The 21558-nt window shown below is 42.7% G+C and overlaps 1 protein-coding gene across 1 annotated transcript in view; it reads left to right on the top strand.

Moving 5' to 3' along the window:
• The window catches only part of PTPN11 (protein tyrosine phosphatase non-receptor type 11), a 1257273-nt gene that overhangs the window by 696123 nt on the left and 539592 nt on the right, over positions 1-21558 (top strand). The window contains exons 9-10 of the mRNA XM_069619490.1: positions 2382-2540; positions 3748-3879. Of these exons, the coding sequence (XP_069475591.1) occupies positions 2382-2540; positions 3748-3879 (291 nt within the window). The remainder of the gene's footprint in view (positions 1-2381; positions 2541-3747; positions 3880-21558) is intronic.

The raw sequence follows: 21558 nt of genomic DNA, 5'->3' as shown, positions 1-21558 counted from the left end.
TCCACCAGAATGCCTCCATGCTGGTCACGGCCCGGCCTAACAAGCCACAGCTTCCCCGTCTCAGCCACCTCCCTCTCCCTCTCCCTTTCCCTTCCCCCTCCCCCCTCTCCCGCCTCCCAGCACGATGCGCAAGCCGGATTGGCCAGATGAGTACTCAAAACTCACCTACCCCACTCAGCCCTCTGCCTGACAGCCCCTGTGGCTAAGGGCCCCAAGGCCAAGGGCGGCTCCGACTTCGGCGGCTCCAAGATGTGTCTGCAGGTGTCTGCAGGGGAAGCCAATGAAGCCACCAGACACCGACAAAACTAAGTGCTGGCATGGGTGGGGGGTAGAGCAATTACTCTACTCCAGAATGCTCCTGCCACTCTAACTTACCTTTCAATGGCCTAGACTGCTACAGACCTACACCATGCATTATTAGAGAGATATGTGACCACCAGCCTAAACCTATTCATGGCTGGACAACAAACACTGCCTGCAGTATAATGTTAACTAGTACCATACCCCTGAGAGAAGCACAAAGATTAGCCTGTGCCAAATCTAGACAGAAATGTGATTGTTAGCATATGCCACACTTAGATGGAATTTCAGAAATGTGACTGTTGCAGAATGTGCATATGTGATTCTTAGCATGCACCACACTCAAGATTCTGAACCCTAGCTTGCGTCACATCTAGACAGAAATGTGACTGTTAGCATGTGCCACACTGGTATGGAATTTTGAACTAAGGCTTGCGCGGCATTTAGACGGAAACGTGATTATTAGCATATGCCACACTTAGATGGAATTCCAGAAACGTAATTGTTAACATATGTGATTCTTAGCATGCACCACACTTAAAATTCTGAACCTGGCTTGCGTCGCATCTAGATAGAGGGTGACTGTTGGCATTTGCCACACCTAGATGGAATTCTCAAGCTTGGCCCGCATTGTATCTAGATAGAAATATGATTGTTAGCATGTGCCACACTTGATGGAATTTGAGAAATGTGACTGTTAGCATATGCGATTCTTAGCATGCACCACACGACTTCTGAACTAAGCTTGCGTCAAATCTAGATAAAAATATGACTGTTAGCATGCACCACACTCAGGATTCTGAACCCTAGCTTGGGTCGCATCTAGACAGAAATGTGACTGTTAGCATGTGCCACACTAGTATGGAATTCTGAACTTTAGCTTGCGCGACATCTAGATAGAAGTGTGACTTTTAGCATGTACCGCACCCAGGTGGAATCCCACAATTGCAAGGACAGCAATGCCAACTAACCAACCAACTAACAATTCCACCCCTCTGCATACACCTCTCAAACTATAACCAAACACAACAACAAGCCTAAAACGCAGCAATCCGCACAAACTTCACAACAATGCAACAACAAAACAAACCACACATAGGCTTGCACAACAGCACACGACGACTACGGACCATAAAACACCCCAAGCCCAGCCAACGGACCGACCGGGCTGAGGCTGTCAACACCATATCACGGCTCTCTTGCACTTTTCCAGCTTATTCCCACTAACCCACCCCTCCCTCCCCTTTTTCAGACCCGCCAGAGCACCAGGGGACCACTTCAGTGGTGATAGTGCGCGGTACAAATGTCCTTTAACATTAACAAAACATTAACTATTGGGTTGGACCAAAAGCACCCATAAGGAGGGTGACAAGCTACAAAATAGTGTTTCATGCTTCCAGCAAGGGAAACCCAAGGGTAACCAACGATTCCCAGTCTGACGACGGGGAATGTTCATAGCATGTGAATCCATGAAAGATGGGGAGGAAGGATAGCTTAGGGGCAATGCGTTTGTCTTGGAAGCAAGACATCGCAGCACAACACAGGTTTGAATCCCGATTCCAGGCTTAGGAACCACTTGCTGGCATTAAGCACGATATAAAAGAACAAGTTAAAAAACAGTTAAAAAAGAAATTGCTGGACAACAGGAGTTACAGGTAAGTAACTTACTCCATCAGTATCTCTGAATAATGTATTTTCTTGTGGAACTATTGGGCCTTACTGTACCCAGCTTCCTGTCCATCTCCTCCTAAGAGTGAAGCCTGACTGCTCTGCTGCATTGCCCATTCAAAGAGTTTTGGTTTAGGTTTGGTTTACATTCTGTCTTCCCCCTTGGGATAGTTCTCTTCACCCAAACTCACCAGAGGGCTGTGGGAAAATCTCCCTGATATGTGCCATTGCAGGACAGCAGTTCTTGCCCCCCTTTTCAAAACTGGTGGACCTACGGTCATGTTTTTTGATATTCATATTTGATACTTGGTTGTTGATTGAAATGTGTCAAATATTAAACATAAATACTTTGGAAGTTGGCCCCTTGTATGGCAAGTTGTTCGTTTAATTGATTAACTTTTCTTTGTATTAAGCCTGAAGGTGATCATAAATGCAACAACTCCAAGCCAAGAAAACGCTATATTGCCACGCAAGGATGCTTGCAGAACACTGTCAATGACTTTTGGAGGATGGTTTTTCAGGAAAATTCTCGAGTTATTGTCATGACAACCAAAGAAGTTGAAAGGGGAAAGGTAATTGATATATATGCACAAATGTATAGTTTTAAAAATGCGTCCTATAACCCATTAAAGGAAAATGTCTGAAATATTTAGGGGGTTTGTTCAACTTGAAATGAAGAGAATTTGTGACCCCTGCAAGAAATGGGGACACTTGGCTCCTCAGCATGTGTACAGATTCTGGGAGACCATCCTATTGTAATGAAAGGTTTTAGACACTGTCTAGCCAAACTCTATCTGGGTAGTATGGAGCAACAACACTTAGACTTAGAAGGGCATGAGAGTGAGAAGGGTTCAAGTAAGCACACACAGAGCACTCTTAATAATACAAGGCAGAATACATAAAAATACAGTTCTTTATTTAGGCCATAGAAAAACTCCTAGAAATGATAAACCACAGGAAAGTAACACACAAAGGCATTTACTACTATTATATACACATTCACTTTGATGTGCTTAGCTAAGAACACTAAGACTTCAGTTAGATCTGTTTAGAATACTGTAGGTTAGCATAGCAAGTGAATACAAAAAGTACCAGGTAAGTAATTATTAGAGAACTAATATATGTCAAATAAAGAAGTTAGAAACCCCATACAAAACCGTAAAATATAAGGTACTGCACCTTAAAAATCTTTCACTAGCTAGTAAAGAGCTGGCCTAGTGCCCGGAAATCACAGGTCCAAATTCAGCTCTCTTCAGAAGGGTAGGAGTCTTTTTAAGCGACCACCAACCGCAATATACTTTCTGCCATTAGTAACTAACTCAGGCTCCCAGGCTGACTGCCACTGCTCATACCGCTAGTCATTAATTTCCTTGCTCATGGCACAGCAGGGCAACTGCAATGCAATCACATGTCTTCCTACAGCTATAGACACTGCGATCATGCTCTTTGAAAGGCAGCCACACCGGGCACTTCTTTCCACCACTGACGGACACTTGAAGTTTAGAGGTTGGTGTTGTCTTGAATGTACCTAACTAGTAGAACATCTTTCTGGAACTCTGTTGAAGTACTGACTTCTTTTCAGTGACACCAGTTACAGTAACATTGCAAAACCTTCCATAGCAAGTCCTGTACAAACACAAGGTATTATTAATTTGAATATTTGTTGTTGCATTGATAATCCGCCATATTTGTTACCACCAGACAAGTATTAACCACTTCATGATGCTGCGTTATTTTAGTTGTAGGTTTACCATTGTTTCATGCCTTTTTACCTTCCAGAGTAAGTGTGTCAAATACTGGCCTGAGGAATTTGCCCTGAAGGAATATGGAGTTATGCGGGTCAGGAACGTCAAAGAGACACCTGCTCATGACTACATACTGCGGGAACTCAAACTTTCTAAGGTTGGACAAGTAGGTACATCAGGGTTCTTTTCTTTTAAAATCAGCTGACATGTGTTCAGCACTTTGATAGGAAGGAAGATGACGAACAGTAAAAGGCTATGGTTTGAACTGTGCAGAATGACAGTAATCCATACCTAGCGGCTGCATTGTATTGTTCATATTGTTTTTTAACGGCAATGGGATGTTTACAATGTACACTTTGATGCCCTTTAGTCCTTGTCTTCTGTCACTTAATGACTGTCAAAAATAGAATTCTTATTTCTACTGATTGACCATGTCCGTAGCTTCCTTTTTTATTCTTTATTTACATAATAACTGAACATTAGATGACAAAATACATTATATCATACAATAAATACAGAAAATGAAGGAAGAAGAAAAGCTATATGAAGAGTTAAGGAAAAAAAAGCATATTATTCACATGTTCAAGAACTAGTACATACTCAAGAAATCATCCCAAACTTTTGCATGCAAATGTAGCTTCCCCAACCTTCTGTAAATAATCTTTTCTATGCTCGCCAAGCAATTCATTTCTTCAATCCAATCAACAGATTTTGGCGGAATTTGGGATTTCCATCCCCTCAAAATTGTTTTTTTTGCACATTGAAGCATTTCTGAATAAAAACTTTTTTCAGATAAAGAAAGATCCTCAAGTAAATCATTACTCCCTAAAACCATTGTTTAGAAATCCAGATCCAATTCTTGATTTAGAACACGTAGACACATTGTACAGACATCATGCCAGAAACCACGGACCCGAACACAGTCCCAGAGCATATGTTCCATACAACCCACCTCATTCCCACAACTCCAGCAAACATCAGAGTCCAGCATACCCCTCTTCTTAAGTCTTTCTGGGCACCAGTATACCCTGTTAAGGATTTCTATTTGTCTGTAGCGTTCACTCAAACTGATTGAACAAAGTTTCACATTTGCACACGTCTCCAGCCACATACCAGATGTAATTTCACATCCCAATCTTCTACTCCATTCAATCATTATTCTGAGTTCTCTTTATAATTTGCCACAATTTGATGATACACCCTGCTTATGAGAGATCTTTTGGCCATATCGTTATCTTTAGTGAATAGTTCCATACTTACAAGCCCACTCCAATCAACCTCTCCAATACATCTTTTCAATTTATGTAATCTGTAATAGAGAAGTTATCAATTTTACATTTTGCACACAACTCTTCATTATTAATCCATTTCCCATCCTTGCAGATGTTGCCAATCCAATTAATTCCACCAATACACCACTCCGGACAAAATAAAAACTTGCCTCTGTCAGTAAAAGCAGTGTTCAACCAGATAGAGGCATCAGGCGACTTGAGAGCCACCGAGCCACAAATGTCATATATATTTTTCCACACTTCCCTTAAGGATTCAGTCATGGGAATTTTCTTATTATGTCTATTGGTTGTCGCAAGCACTGCCCTTGGGGCAAGAGGGCACATCAAGCTCGCCTCAGTCACAGCCCACTTTCCAGGAGGATCTTCCAAAAAAGGAATGATGAAGTGGCTTGAAAACGCCAAATGGTACGCCTTGAAATTTGGGCCCCTGACACCCCACTTCTTAGTTGGTAGTTGAAGCTTCCACAACCTATGTTTTGGGGGTTTCCCATCCCAAATAAATGATTGTAATAGGCCATCAGTCAATCTCCAATAATGTTGACTTTATTTTCATGGGAAGCATGCTCAAATGTAATTGACTTTTGACTTTTGGTGTGGCGTTCATCTTCAAGGCGTTCACCTTGCCCCACAGCGATAAATGCAACAAAAACGTCCTCTGGAAACTCATTTTTAGATCCCTGTAGGCCTCCCCCATGTTTTCTTCCACCATGTCACTTACCACCGGAGTTAACCAAACACCCAAATACTTTATTCTATTCAAGCACCATTGAAAACCCCAGTTAGTCACCAAAGATTTATCACAACATTGAGCAATTGGCATAACTTCAGACTTTGACCAATTGATTTTATACCCAGCCACTTTGTGAAACTGATCAAGCATGTTCATTAGTGCTAGTATTGACACCTCCAGATCTCGCAATACCAGCAGAAGATCATCCGCATAAAACCATATTTTTGCTCAACTCCTCTAAAGGGTAGGCCTTTTAAGCTCGAATTACATCTCAAAGCAATTGGTAGAGGTTCAATGACCAATACAAATAACAATGGCGAGAGCGGGCAACCCTGCCTAGTACCTCTCTGCAAGTTAAAAGATTCCGATAACAAACCATTCGTTTTAACATCTCCTGTGGAATGAGTATACAATAGGGCAACCCACAAAATATAATCTTCTCATAAATTCATTGCACGTAAGACCGAAAACAAATATTGCCAATTAACTCGGTTGAACGCCTTTTCAGCGTCAAGAGAGAACACCGCTATGTCCTCATCTGAATTCTGGGCTTGCGATAAAGTCATCAACAGATTTCGGATGTTGCTAGAAGTTCTCCGATCTTTAATAAAACCTGATTGATCTGTGTGCACTAGTTTTTGCATTAAACTTTCAATATCCCAATACTTTAGCTAGTGTCTTGTTGTCAGTAATTATCAAATTTATCGGGCGATAACTAGAAGGTAGATTACTGTCTTTACCCTTTTTCATAAAGACTGATATAGTAGCATGATTTGTAGATGCCGGTAACAAACCTATTTCCTTAGACTCAATGTACATATCTCGCAAAAGCCCTAATGTCCGTAGCTTCCTGTGTTCTGATTACAGTTTTTGGCCAGGTGCATTTTTAATTCAAAGCAGTTCTAGGGGGCAGCCTACTGCGGCCCCACCCAGTAGGGGTGCATCGAAGTGCGACATATTGCTCCTACAAGTAGCAAATGTTGCCTCATTAAAAGAAGGGGTGCCAAAATGGCAACAATTCTTCGTCATGATACATTCATATTGATTATAAACACAGGATCATCTCAGGAAACACATTACAACAAGGGTAATATTTTGTGGTAATAAAACAAAGTTGTGCTCCTTTATCCATACATTTCTTTTTCTAACCAATTCCATAATTAAATGGAGAAAAAAACCATTGCAGTATGTCTCCCTGTCCACATACCCAACCCATTTGCACAATACTAATGTTAGGAAGATAACTGGACTGGAACTGCCAGTTCTTTTCTACATGCAATTGATGTGAAGGCACAAGCCCTAGATGTAACATTTAGCAATAACCCCTGCACACTTTTGTGTTCCTGGCTGATTTGCTGACTTTATCTCAGATTAATCCAAATCTGTGGTTTTATGCGGGGCCTGACTATGATGTGCCCCTGAGAGCCGAGGTGGACTGCAGAAAACCATGAGTCGACTGAGCCTTTCCTCGATTTGCCGAGCAAATGACCAATGCCCTTCAAAAGAATTTGGCAGAGCCCGACCTGCAGGTCCTGTGCTGCGAGTTGAAAAAGGTGTCATCCAGTTAGAGCCGCTGGGGCCTTGAGAGCGATCCCTGATGGAACTAGGAGGTTCAGAGTCACAGGGGCATTTCTGAGTAGGAGGTGGGTGAGGGAGCAGAAAGACACAGAGCTGAAGCCAGCAATCGAGAGCTTTTGGAAATGCACTATGTGAAGAAGTGGAAAACGAGTAATAAAAAGGAGACATTGTTGCACGTGCAAATGCCATCACATCACCATTTTGAGGGTCTGGTAACCTCTTGCAACAGGAGGATCTCCTTTTTCAAAGGAATAAAACTAGATAGCTGAACAATGTCAGATTCCCAGTCATCAAAGGCTACATCCTGTATGAAAGTAAGCAACGAACCACATGGTATCGCTCCACTACACAGCAGACAATGTTACTGAAATTGACATACTCATGTTTGCATTCCTTGAGACAGTTAGAAGTCGCGTAGTCATTGAGAGTTGACGCATTCAAACTTTCTTATGCCAAAACCGGCGATCGGGATAGTTTTTCAGCCTTTTAGCCAGACATCTTTTCATACTTGTCAGATCTGTTTTCGACTGTCCCTACCAGAGGTGTCGGTGGCTCCCTGTATCATTTTACACTTAGAAAGACTCAGGTTCAGTCGTGAATCTCCCTCACTGTTTCTAATGCAAGAGCACCACCTAGGGGCTCTCTGTCAGTGAGCAGGATACTTCTATTCTTCCAAACTGCCACCATCATCTGGAGATTGCAAACCTAACTGCACAAGCACACCTGCCCTGGGAAACATGGGGTACATTTTGGCCACTAATCCTTGAGAGGCTTGAGATCTCTGAGGGGTCTGCACGCAGAGCTTAATTCTTAGTGAGGCCTTGGATTACGACTCGATAGGGGTTAGTGAATTTTGCAGCAAATGTAAAAGGATTAAGGGGTTCAAGATTGAGCATCATTCACACGGAACACTTCCCATCTCACCTGGGACTTGAATATTGTACTTTCAAACCTTCTGCGCCATTCAAGCGCAGGTTTAAAATGCAAGAACTGGAAAACATCTTCCCTGGCAACTATAAAGTCTGCATGTAGAAATGGTGAGATTCAGGTGCTTTGCTCAGAAGAACCATTTCTATTTTTTACGAGGCTGTCGTTCTTTCTTGCCAAAAGTGGTTCCGAAATTCCATATTAACCAGGAAATCTGCTCGCACTGTTCTTCCTCAATATTGACATCGAGTCAGAGAAGATCCTTCACAATCCGGGGGTCAACAGGTGTTCGCATTGTATTTAGACTATTCTTGGGTCTGCAGCCTTCGTCCAGTCTTTTACATTCAAGTCCCGTTTGCTTTGGTCTAAGGCAGTGGTCTTCAAACTTTTTTGGCCAGGGCCCCCCTGAGCAAAATTTGGGCAGGTCGGGACCCCCCAGAAATGCCAAATGGACAGTATATATTGCGCGCCATCACCTGCTCCCATCAAAGTTGCTGGGCTCCCTCATCCCACTCCTACCCAGTCGCTGGTCTCTCCCCACCCCATCACACACCCAGGGCTCTCCCCACTCTGCTCCCATCACTATCCCATGGTTCCCGTCCATTGTGCTCCCACCATAGTCCCTCGGTTCCCCCATCCCGTTCCCAACACAGTCTGAGGGCCAGTGGCGGCTGGTGAATCTTTTTTAAGTGGAGGGGCATTAAGGGGAGGTTCGGGGGGGTTTCCCCCTGTGAATTTTTTTTTAAATAATAGGTTAAAATGTTGCATTGTAGAGCATACTTTTAACAAAAAATGGGTAAATAGCCCAACAGTTTGCAATTGTTGCTGGGAGTCCAGGGGGCAGGCATTGATATTTTATTTCTATCGCGCTCGTACACAAGTGTTTCAGAGCGTGACAAGGCAAGGGAGGGGAACAGAGGAGAATAAAACAGCGATCTTACTAGGCCCAGTGACTCTAAGGCTTTCAAAAAGCCTCTGTTGTTAGATGGCGTTAGTTTCGAGTCCATTAGGCTCAGGAAAGTCCCTCATCCGAGGATCATGCATGCCTAACTCTTTTTTGTTGTTGTTGTCGTATTTGGCGATGCTGCACAAGGTTTTTTGCACTCACCTGCAACAGGAATGCAGCACCCAGGATACCTGAACTCTTAAGCCACAGCGCCTATAGGGTTGACTGTTTTACGAGGGAAATGCCAACTGTACACATTTTACTTTCGTGTTCTGCAGGCCGCAAAGCGGAAATCCCAACAAACAAAAGGCAGCATACCGAAACACGACCTGTTGTATGTGGGCACGCAGTAACTAAGTGAAGGGTGGGGGTGCATAATACTCTTCATTAGGGCGGACCCCCTTCAAAACCCTGTACTTAACTCCCTTGCCCGTTTCTAGTCTCAAAGCCTCCCTGCCTCCCCAAATACCCTTTCTTACACGCTTCTCTTTTCTCTAGTTACCATGGCATCTCCCTCACCCCTGTGTCAAGCTGCTTCAGATGAGGAGCAGTGGAAGAACTCGAGCAAAGTTGAGCACTTTGAAATGGTGATCCAGTGACTGTAGACGGTCAGACCCAGTATCGTAGAAACTAGTCATGTTACTCCTTCTTGCTAGAGTAGAGGACTGACGCCTTCCACCATTTAGTCGCATAACTTGCTGTACACCGAGCAGATGTTCTTTGGTGTAACTATCACTTTAATTTTAAGGCACTGTCCAATGCTTCCCCTGATCACCAGATATGGCATTCACAGAGCCTGCGGCCAAATATCACAAGCCTCTGGTACCCTGCAATACGATCAGCACCTTAGCTGGCATATGCAGATTATCAAATAGTGAGGCTAGAACAGACGAGTTTATCAACCCCGAACCTTTATGATGCTTCAAATGAGCATGTCTGTGAGACAGTTTCTTGAATCCTTCCATTACTGCTTTACATTGCCTACTGTACTTGTTTAAGTCACATCCTTCTATATTTAGTGTAATGCTCAGTCAGTGAGTCAGTACTGTAAAGTAAGTCTCTCTCTGATTCCCCAGTGTTCAAAGCTTGCCAGGGGCTATTATTTTCATTTGTTATTTATTTATTGTGCATTACAGTACAAATCTGTACTTTTCACACAAAACATACAAAGAAGCACGTTTACAAATCCTTAAGACATTTGACAGTTCCATTTCATTGCTGCTAAAATTCCTGCAATATCCATCACCTAAAAACAATTTTCATCAAACATAAACAAAATGCACATAAATTCCCATAATTTAGAAATAACCATTAAAATTCCATTGTACTTGCTTTTAAAAACGCTAAAAAACGAATTAAAGATATTTCATTTATATTTAGTATCCCCTCCAGAGATCCTGTTCAATTGGTATAAAATTCATAGGTATAATTTGGCCCCTCAGAATACACAAGGTGGGACATTGCACACATAAATGTCTTAAGGTCTCTATCTCCTTGTGGCAGTGCCGGCAAAGTCTCTGGTCCCTTGGCACTTTGTTTCGTCTACCCAGAACTTCTTGGGGAGGGAGTACATTCAGTTTAAGTCAACATTTGGGACCTAAAAAGCCTTGACGGGTGCTTCTTCAAATATGGAGCAACGTTGTTACAGTTCTTGATTGTCCAGACAAAGTGGTCACCAAAGCATTGATATTGCATTAAATTCTCTGAGTGTAATCCACACATGTCTGGCGAGCTTTTGTTTAACCAAGTAAGTCGTTGCTCTCAAATCTTCTGTTGAAGCCACCATCATTTGCATTATCTTCAGGCACTCTGCCCCCCAATCTGGTAAGACCTTGCACAAGCCTTTTAGCCACAAAAAATTTAGTCTCTCGTAGATAGAGGCAGCCGGAGGGGCCAATATACTTGTAAATATCTTCAGCTTCCCCCAGTCAATCATGGTCTGAATGTGGAGCAGCCCCAATTCATATACAATCCCCACTAGTGGAACCGATTGCAGTAAACGTAAGACCTCTTTCCAGACAATTGCCTCAAGTTTTGACCAGTCAATTTGTGCAATCCTGGTCTGTACTCATATGTTAATTTTGGGACAATTTGTTTTTGTATAGTTTTATCACAGGGAGGAACGAAAATCTTCCATATTTTGATTCGAATTTCCAAAGCTGCGCTGACGCTCCCATGAACTGGGCCTTGAGGTCGATCAACAAGTCGGCACTCCCCCGTTGTCATAAAGGACAGACCCTAAGTACTTAAACTTATTTACCACTCAGGGCTACAGCCCTTCAGTTTCCAAGGGGCAACTCAGCCTTTCTTGTTTTCTCCCTTTAGCACCAATACTTTGGATTTCACTGTGTTTATTGACAAAACCAAATTACCTAAAAATTCTTCCATTGCACTTAAGGGTCTTTGTAGGCCAATAGGTGTGAAATCGCATATCACAATGTCATCTGCGCACAGCCTGGGGGGGGATTTGTTCTTATAGTGCTCAGGTAATCTAGTATTCCTATGATATAAAATCAGAAAAGTAAAGACGCCAGCACACAACCTTGTTGCAGACCCCTGTTTGTCTCTATCCATGGTGTATAGGATCCATGGGCATCTAGTCTTACTCTGATCCTTGTGCCCACATTGCCAGGGCCTATAACCAGTAGCGGCTGGTGAATCTTTTAATTGGAGGGGCTTAAAAGTTTTCCATGAAAAGGCGTGAGTGACCAAGCATAGTGATGCAGCACAAACCAACCAAGGGAGGTTTGGGGAGTTTCTACCTCCTGAGAAAAATGTGAAAATAATTGGTTAAAATGTTGCATTTTACAGCATACTTTCTATGAAAAACTGGTCAAAAGCTACACAGCTTGCATTCAATTTTGTAGGGTAGCACATGAAAAAATTCAGTCACACAGGAGCATTTTCCGACTCCATTTGCCCACGATACATGCCAGTATAAAAAAATAATGTCATGCAATTCATGCCGTTATTACCATATAAGAATTCTCCTGTTGGCTTTGTCAGTCAAACACATGACATGTCATAGTTACAAATGTATCCAGACTAGCTGCACCAATTTAGGCCAGTCTAGCCACATAATTCATTGTGTTTAGTTTACCCTGGATGCCCAGTAAAATGTTATGCCAGAGGCAGAGAACGTAACTAGACTGGCTGCAGCAAGGTAGGCCAATCCAGGCACATACCATTTATTATATTTGCTAAGATTTTAAGAGAGATTCCGATATGGAATAATTGCACCCTACTTGAAAAAAATCTCCTAATCCACAGCACCGTGCAATATTCCTACGCTTTAGATTCAAATTATGGGAAACTAGAGAGATTACAGCAAGAAGGTATCCGTCAAAACAAGTAACCCAAATGTGTCGGTATACATACGATTGAAACCTTGAAACATATAATGGGTGAATGTACTAATCTAATAACACTTAGAACTAAACACTTTAAAAAGTACTTTGACTCTTACATTCAGATAGATGCGCACATGTTATGGGAAAATATCTTTCATACAGAATCAAGAGTACTAGGTTATGTAATTGTAAATTATTTGCAGGAATTAAAATTAGAAAATGAAGAGATGATGGAATAAGAATGTCAATTAAAACATAAATTATGAAGTATTTAAAAAAATGTACAGAGAAACTTTTTAAACAACTATTTTTAAGTATTCTGGAAATGTTACTCTTGTTTTATCTTTTGTACATTTGTCATCTTGTAAAAATGAATTGTGTTTTAAATGTTAATATTTTGTACAAAAATATTGAAAGTTTGACATTTTCAGCCAAATCAATAATAAATAAAATAAAAATATTTGCTTTAATTTTGAAGCCCAGTAAAAAAAATGCTGTGCCACAGTAAGATTGGCTGCAGCAGTGCATGTCAGTCTATCAATGTAACACTTCTCAGGTTTGCTTTAACCTTGATGAAGAGTAAAAAATGCTCCCCAAACCTCAAACTCCTAAAGCAGGGGCTCCTCCCCAACACATAACCAACCATACACATTTATTCAGTATTCGGACACATTCACTCGCGCACCCATACACATTCATTGCATTCGTAACTCTTTCACCCACGCTCTCACACAACGTACACTTGATCACACATTCTTACACATGCAGCCACGCACTTATAAACATTTTTATCATTCCTTGCCTGCAGCCCTAGTTCAGAATCTGTTCTGCGTCATCAGGACAGGATCCCACGACGGCTCTCCATCTCCAATGCAACATGAACAGGAACCTAGAAGGGAGTTCCTCCTGGTTGCCTGTACATGTGCAGAGGAGCCGGAACACTCCCTAGACCACCGCCTATGTGGTCTGAAGCTGCAGGGAAGTTGAAGAGCTCCCCCTATGATATGATATGATATGATTGTTTATTTATAACGTGCTTAATACCCAGAGGTTTCTAAGCGCGGACCGGGGATCAAACCTGTGTTGCTCTGTGCCGGCTTGCTTCCAAGGTGAGCAAGTTGCCCCTGAGCTATCCTCACGAGACAATGCACATTCAGAGCTGCAGTACCCCATCCTCCTCCCCCAATGGGCTACGCTAGGCTGGGGGAAGCTAAACGCCTGTGACTTGGCGGCTTGCCCAAAATGTGTGACTCTATGTCCCGTCGGTCATTATGGACAACCTGCCCCTGCTTTGCGTAATACATAGGCACTCCACCGCTTGAATGGATATTGAGCAATCGGGAAAGCATACTAGAATAAGGTAAAGCCCCCCCAGTTGTATGCTTTGATGCTCCCCTCCCTTGGCTTAATGGAGGGAAAACCCCAGGAGTTCAGGATTCAAGGTTTCTTGCCCAGGGATATATTTGTAAGACCCATTACCATGAACTTCCTCTCCCTCAGCCTTATGCACTCTTCTCACAGATGTTTCTCCTGTCAGAACAAACTGTCAGAATAATTCCTAGCATCAGGTAACATTACCTGTCAGTCAGCCTGCACCTTCCCAGATTTCACTGATGTCACAGGGTGCAGCTCAGCCATGTATTGGGAAGAATTGCCTCCCTGCAGTGACCCCTGATAACCAGTAAGACTGACCACTAGTGGTGATGAAACATCAATGCTGGGGCAACTTAGAGTTTAACTCTGCATGCTATGCTGCAGCCACAAAGTAAATCAACACACTAATCACAGGCAAACATTGATACTATTCCAAGCCCAAAATTAGACACAGCTCTAAACGTGGTCATTTGGTAAGAGCCACTACAGCTTACGTGGTCTCCCAGAGATGCACAACTTTGAATTATATTTTCAAAGAACCTATGTGGCAATTCCTCCCTTCTGTAAACACCACTCAACGGATACAAGCTTCTGAATCAAAGTCCAATTTTATCAAGCAATCCTTCAGAACATCTTCTGTTGTTATGCTTTCAGAATTCTGCACATTTCTTCCACCTCCCATTTAATATGGTGCTTTAGAATATCCCATTAGTGTACGTGACAGGATGTATGAGTAGTGAAATGAATTTACGTTAGTGATTACTATACTCCTAGTCCATATTCCCCTTTACTCCATACGGTTCGCCCTCAACTGCTAATAAAGGTCCATCATTGATATGCTGTTAAAAGCTGCAGTGGTTTGGGCTGACAGCATGTTGCATGGAGGTTCTGCGCACGAGGCATGTCTGGGAATATGCATTGGCACTGCTTTTGAATTTGGAGCTTCTGTGCAACATGCACCATTAATATTCTGAGGTTAGGGCCCTTTAAGGAACGAGCATGCAGTGGATGGAAACCAACTCAGGAAGATGGCAAAGTATTGTTTTATTAACAATTATCTAAAACGAGGAGTTACAACGCACATCAATGGACGTACGCTCGATTTCTCTCAGCAATATGTTCACAAAACAAAGATTATATATTAAAAATAAGCCAGAGGTGATGTCATACTACGTGGCAAATAATGAAAAACCTACTAGGGATCGGGATTGGCTTAAGGGGAACATCTAAGTATATTATCTATAGGAACTAGGAGTGTAATTGCCCGCCCACTGTCAGGTGGACAACATATGTCTACCTCTAAAACATGTAATCTTCAGAAACATTAGATGCACAGTTTCTCATTGGTTTTTAAACTATAAGGTCCTTCGTTAAATGCACTACTACAATTGGTTGGCATGCTTGCGCCATGTCTGGAACATTCGGTTCACTTAGCAGCACGTAAGCCCAGACCCAGGTGCAAGGAGATAGGGCATGACATTACCTCCCCATCAAATTAGCCCACCATCTCTCATCACCCAAGCCTTCTGCCATGAAGATTGCCTTTGAATGTGGCCTTGCAAAAGTATCCTTGCATTCAGAATACATGGGAGTGCGGGCACTCGCTATCGTGTTCTGGGACTCCAAGTCCGAACTCTATTTTCATCCTTGGCTCATGTGACGAGAGACCACGATTTGGTCAATTTTTCAGGTTTTAAATGTCTTAAATGAATACAACCTGGCACTCTTGGTGTGTGGTCTTTCCTTGCACCTTAACAAGGCATGGTTCATCCTTTGCACGTTCACTCCTTTCCAGAATAGATAGCCGACCTTGGCTGCTTCAGTCTTGACTCCAGGCCAGACAACCTCGCCATGCAGCTCCAGGATTCAGCCTATTCTTGCTGCGACACAATTTTCCCTTCCCTCTTCATTGGTCCTGGTTTACTAAATTCATGATACCGATGTCCAGCTTCTATACAATGGCGGCTTCGCCTGCATTCACTATGTATAGCCAGCTTCTATGATGACTTAATCTACATGCGTTTCAGCAGCTGCACAATTATTGAATGGTTGATTCTCTGCAACACTTTGTGCACATGTAATTTGCTTTTTTTGTATTTAAAAGTTCACTCGATTTGTCATTAGTTTCTATAGGATCCATTCATCATCTTCAGCCAGTATCTTCAGCCAGTATCTCCGGACGTGGTACATTTCTCTTGTGACGTCACTAGCTTCTTTCTTTTCTCCTTTTCATATTCCTTCAGGGAGTTCTTCCCTTAGGTTGTTATCACTTCGGGGCTACATTCAGTAAGGTTGTCTCAACGGGTTTCATCTTTCGAATACACATTGCAGTATTGGCACATCTGCTGGGGTCCAACAGAGCACGATCTTGGCTCTCCAACATATGGGGGGCTGGAGGGGACCAGGGTTTCCTGCAGAGGCATGCAGCAGCTCCTCTACATTTCCCCTTTCTGGTCGAGTTCTCAATTGTTTCCACATCCTGGTATTGTCTCTTAACGAAATGTTTCTTTGCTGTCCATATTTTCAAAACCCCCCCCCCCCCCCCAGGGTGCCTGCTGATTTGACATGTTCATCTACACTCCAGGTCATGTAGTTACATTGTCCATTTGGGGTACAATAGACCCATCGTCCCATGTACCTCTTATGATTCTTTGGATACAGGAACTTCGTTCCTTCAGGTTCTACAATGCTGGCTTCTATGGATTTCCTGACCGCTTCGTCAGTAAGTTCCATGGCATTTGGTTCAGGTTTGACATCAATCATAATCTTCATGCCTACCTCCTCCTTTGCTGTTTTCTTGCATTGGGCACTCCCCATCCTGACTACACAGAATCCAAACATTACTAACACCAGTATTACTCCAACAACCTTATATATCTTTGCCAACCACTGTAGAATTCACGAAACCAAAGAGGCAAACTAGCTGTCATCTTCAATGTCATCTGTCTCATTTTCCATCTTGGCATGCAGATTTGTCAACAACGTTATGGCCGTGAAGGTTCCATTCTGGTCATCGTGTGAAGGTATGAATGTGCAACATGATGGCCAGATTTTGGGGCAAGCTCCTCCTTCCATCAGTCGTATGGCCCTCAGCTCTTCTTCAATGGCATTGAATCCCTTTATGGTAGCATTGATTGTCTGCAAAAGCTCCCATCTGGTGATTTGTAATCATTTGGCATTCGCTACTGTCTGAATTCCAGGCATGAATATAGTCGTCATTATCATAGAAGTTCTGCTGAACAACCTGTGCTCCTCGGGAATGGAATCATACACTGTTATAGATTTGGCGATTTGGCTGAGAAATAATGTTCTCTTTTTGTCTGTCGGAGAAGTTCAAGCGATCTTCTTTTTCTCAGATGGGCATCCACTTTTGGAAATTTACCAATGTTCAGATCGCTCTGAGGAATCACTAATGCTGGAACGTGGATGAGCACCAGGGAACATACTCCGCCCCAATCCTTGGGCAACTTCATATAGGCTCTAGATCCACAAGCCCCAATATCCATCCATAAGAATAGCTGTCCCTTCTCCCATCCTGGGGGTGGCAATTGTGGTCTTGCATTCTTTGTTATATCTCACATGGTTCTTTCCATGGCTTCAGAAGCATAGTGTTGCATTAACTAACGGGATTACAACTACTGGGCCGGATTCGTCTTCTACCCATGTCAATAATTTGGCATGCTTGAACCATGACTTTAAGCATCCATTGTTCACTTTCTGCACTTCTTGCATGTAGTCTGTCTTCAGAATTCGAGCTACACAGGATACCATTCCTTCTTCCCATCCCTTCTTGGCATGCACTCATCCATAGATCAACATTTGAGTTTGTTCCCAACATCCAGGTGATCCTGCTATTTCTATCACATCAGGGCAATTCATTCTCTTCATTTCTTCAACGATCACCACATCCTGTCCTGCTTCAGGATATACAAGCCTCTTGCTCTTCTATCCAGGCTACTTTTCCATTTGTATGGTCTTGATGTAGTCATCCTGGTGTGGAAACAACTCTTTTGATCTCCATCGCAAGGTTGCCCAACTTGCTTGAAATTGTCCTCGAGTAGTAAATGCTGCAAGATGGCTGAGGCACTTTGAATCGTGTTCTGAAACCTCCTTTAAAATAAGTCTGTACTGTATTCATGGCATAGGAATGAGAGAGGAGACATAGCGACTCTCGTCAGATGCTCTTTCCCCTACCATTTTCATGTGTTGGTACCACATGTTATTCTCCATGTGAGCTGCATTGTCTAAATATGTATTTATCCCTTCATTGTCTTCCTCTGCATCTCTATTATGTCTCTCAATATACTTACAGAGATCAAGAAATGTGTCATTGTACGATTTCATAGTGGGGAAAACCATAAGAGCTTTTTCTTCGGTAGAAACATTAAGATGATAGAGACTGTGAAAGATGAGGAAGAGAAAGACCACAAGAACATTCATGCAAATGTATATCATGCTTAAACATCTGGGCAACCATTTCTCGCGCCATCGTACTACTTGCTGAACTTGTTCAACCTCTAAGATCATACCATCTTCTTCATTAATCATTTTTAATCACATTTCTTTTATGCCTGCAACTGTATAATTTGTTCAATTATAGCAATAAGGAGTCTTATCAATGGACTGTTTTTAGAATCCTGTAAGAAAGTGTGAATATTAACGTCTCTTCTAACAAGAGCAGGGTAAGATTTAAGTATGAACACAAAGACAGCAACCACAAGCCGATGAGCGTCACTGTCGGCAGGTAACATGTGTTTGTATAACTTGAAACAAATATTATCCATGAAATTAATCTGGGTACTGATCCCTTTTTTAGTTTCTGATCAAGAACTGACATTTAGGCATAACTCTGATGCATTATTCTCTGCTTTAATACATTTCTAAAAGTTCATTTCAAAATTCATGGAATTCTCTGAGTACTTGCACTCTCTGCTAAAATATATATCAGGAGTGTCTATTGAATTCCAGTCCAAATAAAGTACTTAGCAATCACTTGTTGCTTTATCATCCTTCTTCTTAGTCATCTGGGTCTGGGTCTGCAGACGTGGACATTCTTCTTCTTGTCTTGCTTCTGGATCAGCAACGGTGGGAGGGAAGGTCTCACCTTTATACATTTTCATGTCACTTAGTTGCAACCAAGCTCTTCTTCCTTGTACCTTCACAGCAGAAGTGGACACTCCTACAACACAGAATTGGCCATGAAAACGTGGCTCATGCCAATTCCAGGTAAAATTCTTAATCGGGTCTTGGTCCCGAACATATAATTTAGGTGGTGGTAATAGGTCACTTGGATTGGTTGTCGAATTATCTTCTTCTGTGTTCTTAGACCGCCCCCCCGACGCTTGACTTAATCTAAAATGAAAGAAATGCTGGTAGTCATACATGTCAAATAATCATGCATCTCATCACCTAAATAATTAGCTACACTATGGGCATCACTCCTAATCCTAGACGGAGGTGTAAGGGGTGTTCTCATTCGACGTCCTGTCACTAGTTCATGCGTGGTGAGGTGGTGGTCTGATCCTGGCTGATTCCAAAGGCATATAAGTCGATATAAGGCCAGGGGTAGGCAATTCAGCCATCTCTTTTTCAAAGTCAGTTTAATCTTGGCAATCCTTTCTTTGAGGAGGCCGTTGAGTCTCTCACATATTCTGTTCGCTTCCGGCTGATACGAAGAAGAGAACTTGTGCTTTATACTTAATAAAAGCTCTATTTGTTTGAATAACTCATTGACAGAATGTGGCCCATTATCGTATCTTAATACTTCGCACACACATCCCACCTCTGGAATACTTTGCACACTAAAAACGTCACTAGAAAAGGGACACACCACCACTAATGGATATCTATATCCATTACATTCCTGCAGCAATTGCAAATGCTGAAACTGACCATTTGGTCAAGGTATTACTCCTCTAATCGTTCTCAGTGTATGCCAAGCATTAAAGATTTGACACACAATGCAATTCACCATACATAATGCAACGTGTTCCAACAAATTAGAAATTAACCTGTATTCTGCAATATTTGCAGCAAGGCTTTCTCTAGTTACATGTGTGGGGTAATGCAGCTGTTCAAGCGCAACCTTTAATAAAGTTACTGGCACCACTGGCTTTCCAATGCTGTCCCGTCACCATAATGCTTCCTTGGGGGATAAAGAACATCCCCTTTGCTTCCATAGTTCTTGCTCTTCCTGTGGTGCGCTTGCCTGTATTTCTATTAAGTGGGTTATTGACAACTTATTAAACCCCTCTTGCATTAACATAGTTGTAACTGAATTTTGTTAAAACTTAGTATCAAAACTTGAAATTTCTGGAGAATATGCAACCTTTTTGGATTCTACATCTGCGGCTTCGTTCCTGCAAGAGATAAAATCTGTTCGCTTAATATGCACTGCACGTTTAACAAACACTTTGGCTACTGGGAGTTGCAGTGCCTTGAAACGTCTTTCCAATAAGGACGCATACTGCACTGCAGAGCTGTCTGCGCTGAGGTAGCCCTTCTTCTTCCGATGTGTTATGGAGAATTCTCTGTAAAGGCTAATTTCCCAAACCTAGTGAGTCCCCCAGCAGCTTTGCTGGATTTTTGGGGTTTATTTTTTTCTCCTGCTAAGAGTGAAACTCTTTTACTCCCACTCTTAGACATGATTTCAGGTGTTCCTTTATCTTTCCATGTGTTTTATGGCCTATGGGGTCTTTTACTCCATAGGGTCTCATGTGTTTTTGATGTGGGTTACACAGCACCCTCTGTGCCGTAACCCAGGGTTGTCGTAGCGACCCCCCAACATAGACTCCATGCCCTGGGACTGACTACTGTCTCCCAGGGCATGTAAAGTCACCATTGGCTTTACTAGTCCAAAATTATGAACAGAAACCAGTACAAACCATCATATTGTGGACGTACTGGTCGGGGCAATTCGATTGCCCCGGGGTCTGTTATTCGAGGGGGCACGTCTCCGTCCCCCCTGATCGAGTTTTGGCTGGTGGCAGTGGATATTACTTTTTATATGCGACCGTGAATATATCTGTGGGATTTTCCCATTGTTCGAGGCTACCAACTTTAATTATTTAATTCTCATAGCCTCGAACATTACGCCGGTTTATTTATTTAATATTAATTCACCGGTTGGTATTTTTTGCCAGAACTCGATTCTAAAATGGCGTTTGTGTTCTCTTCTGTGACTCCAACCCAAGTCAAGCCCTTTGTTCCGCTTTTAGGCGGGCTTCTCCACAAAAGCCTCCAAAAGTGGTGCCACTCTGTCTGGGTACCACAGGGGATGTGGGAGGGGTTTAGGCAGCCTGGATTGAGTTACCTTGGTAACTCAAGTCGCACTCTTGTGTGATTGGCCACCACTTAGCATGTTTGATTGACAGCTAGGCTGAATAAATGCGGGTCTGCTGCATAAAAGCAGGGCTTTGGGGACTGGAACATCAGAAGTCGCCACAGGACCTAAGAATCCGAGGAGGGAGAAGCTGAGCCAACCTGCAACGACGACACCACCGGTGGAGCCCTGCTGAACCGTCTCACCACTTTTCCCGACGACGAGGAGCTCTCCAGTCCGGAGAGTGTTCTTCCTTTGTCTGGTGGGGATAACCAGTTTTGCCGCCTTTTCACCTTCCTGGAGCATCTTGTGGCCGCCTTGCCTGTG

This window comes from Ambystoma mexicanum, chromosome 10 (assembly GCF_040938575.1).
Source record: "Ambystoma mexicanum isolate Mex_15411 chromosome 10, UKY_AmexF1_1, whole genome shotgun sequence".
In the NCBI taxonomy this organism is placed as follows: Eukaryota; Metazoa; Chordata; class Amphibia; order Caudata; family Ambystomatidae; genus Ambystoma; species Ambystoma mexicanum.
The sequence above is the reverse complement of the archived record's forward strand: the minus strand, read 5'-3'. Positions and strand labels throughout refer to the sequence as shown.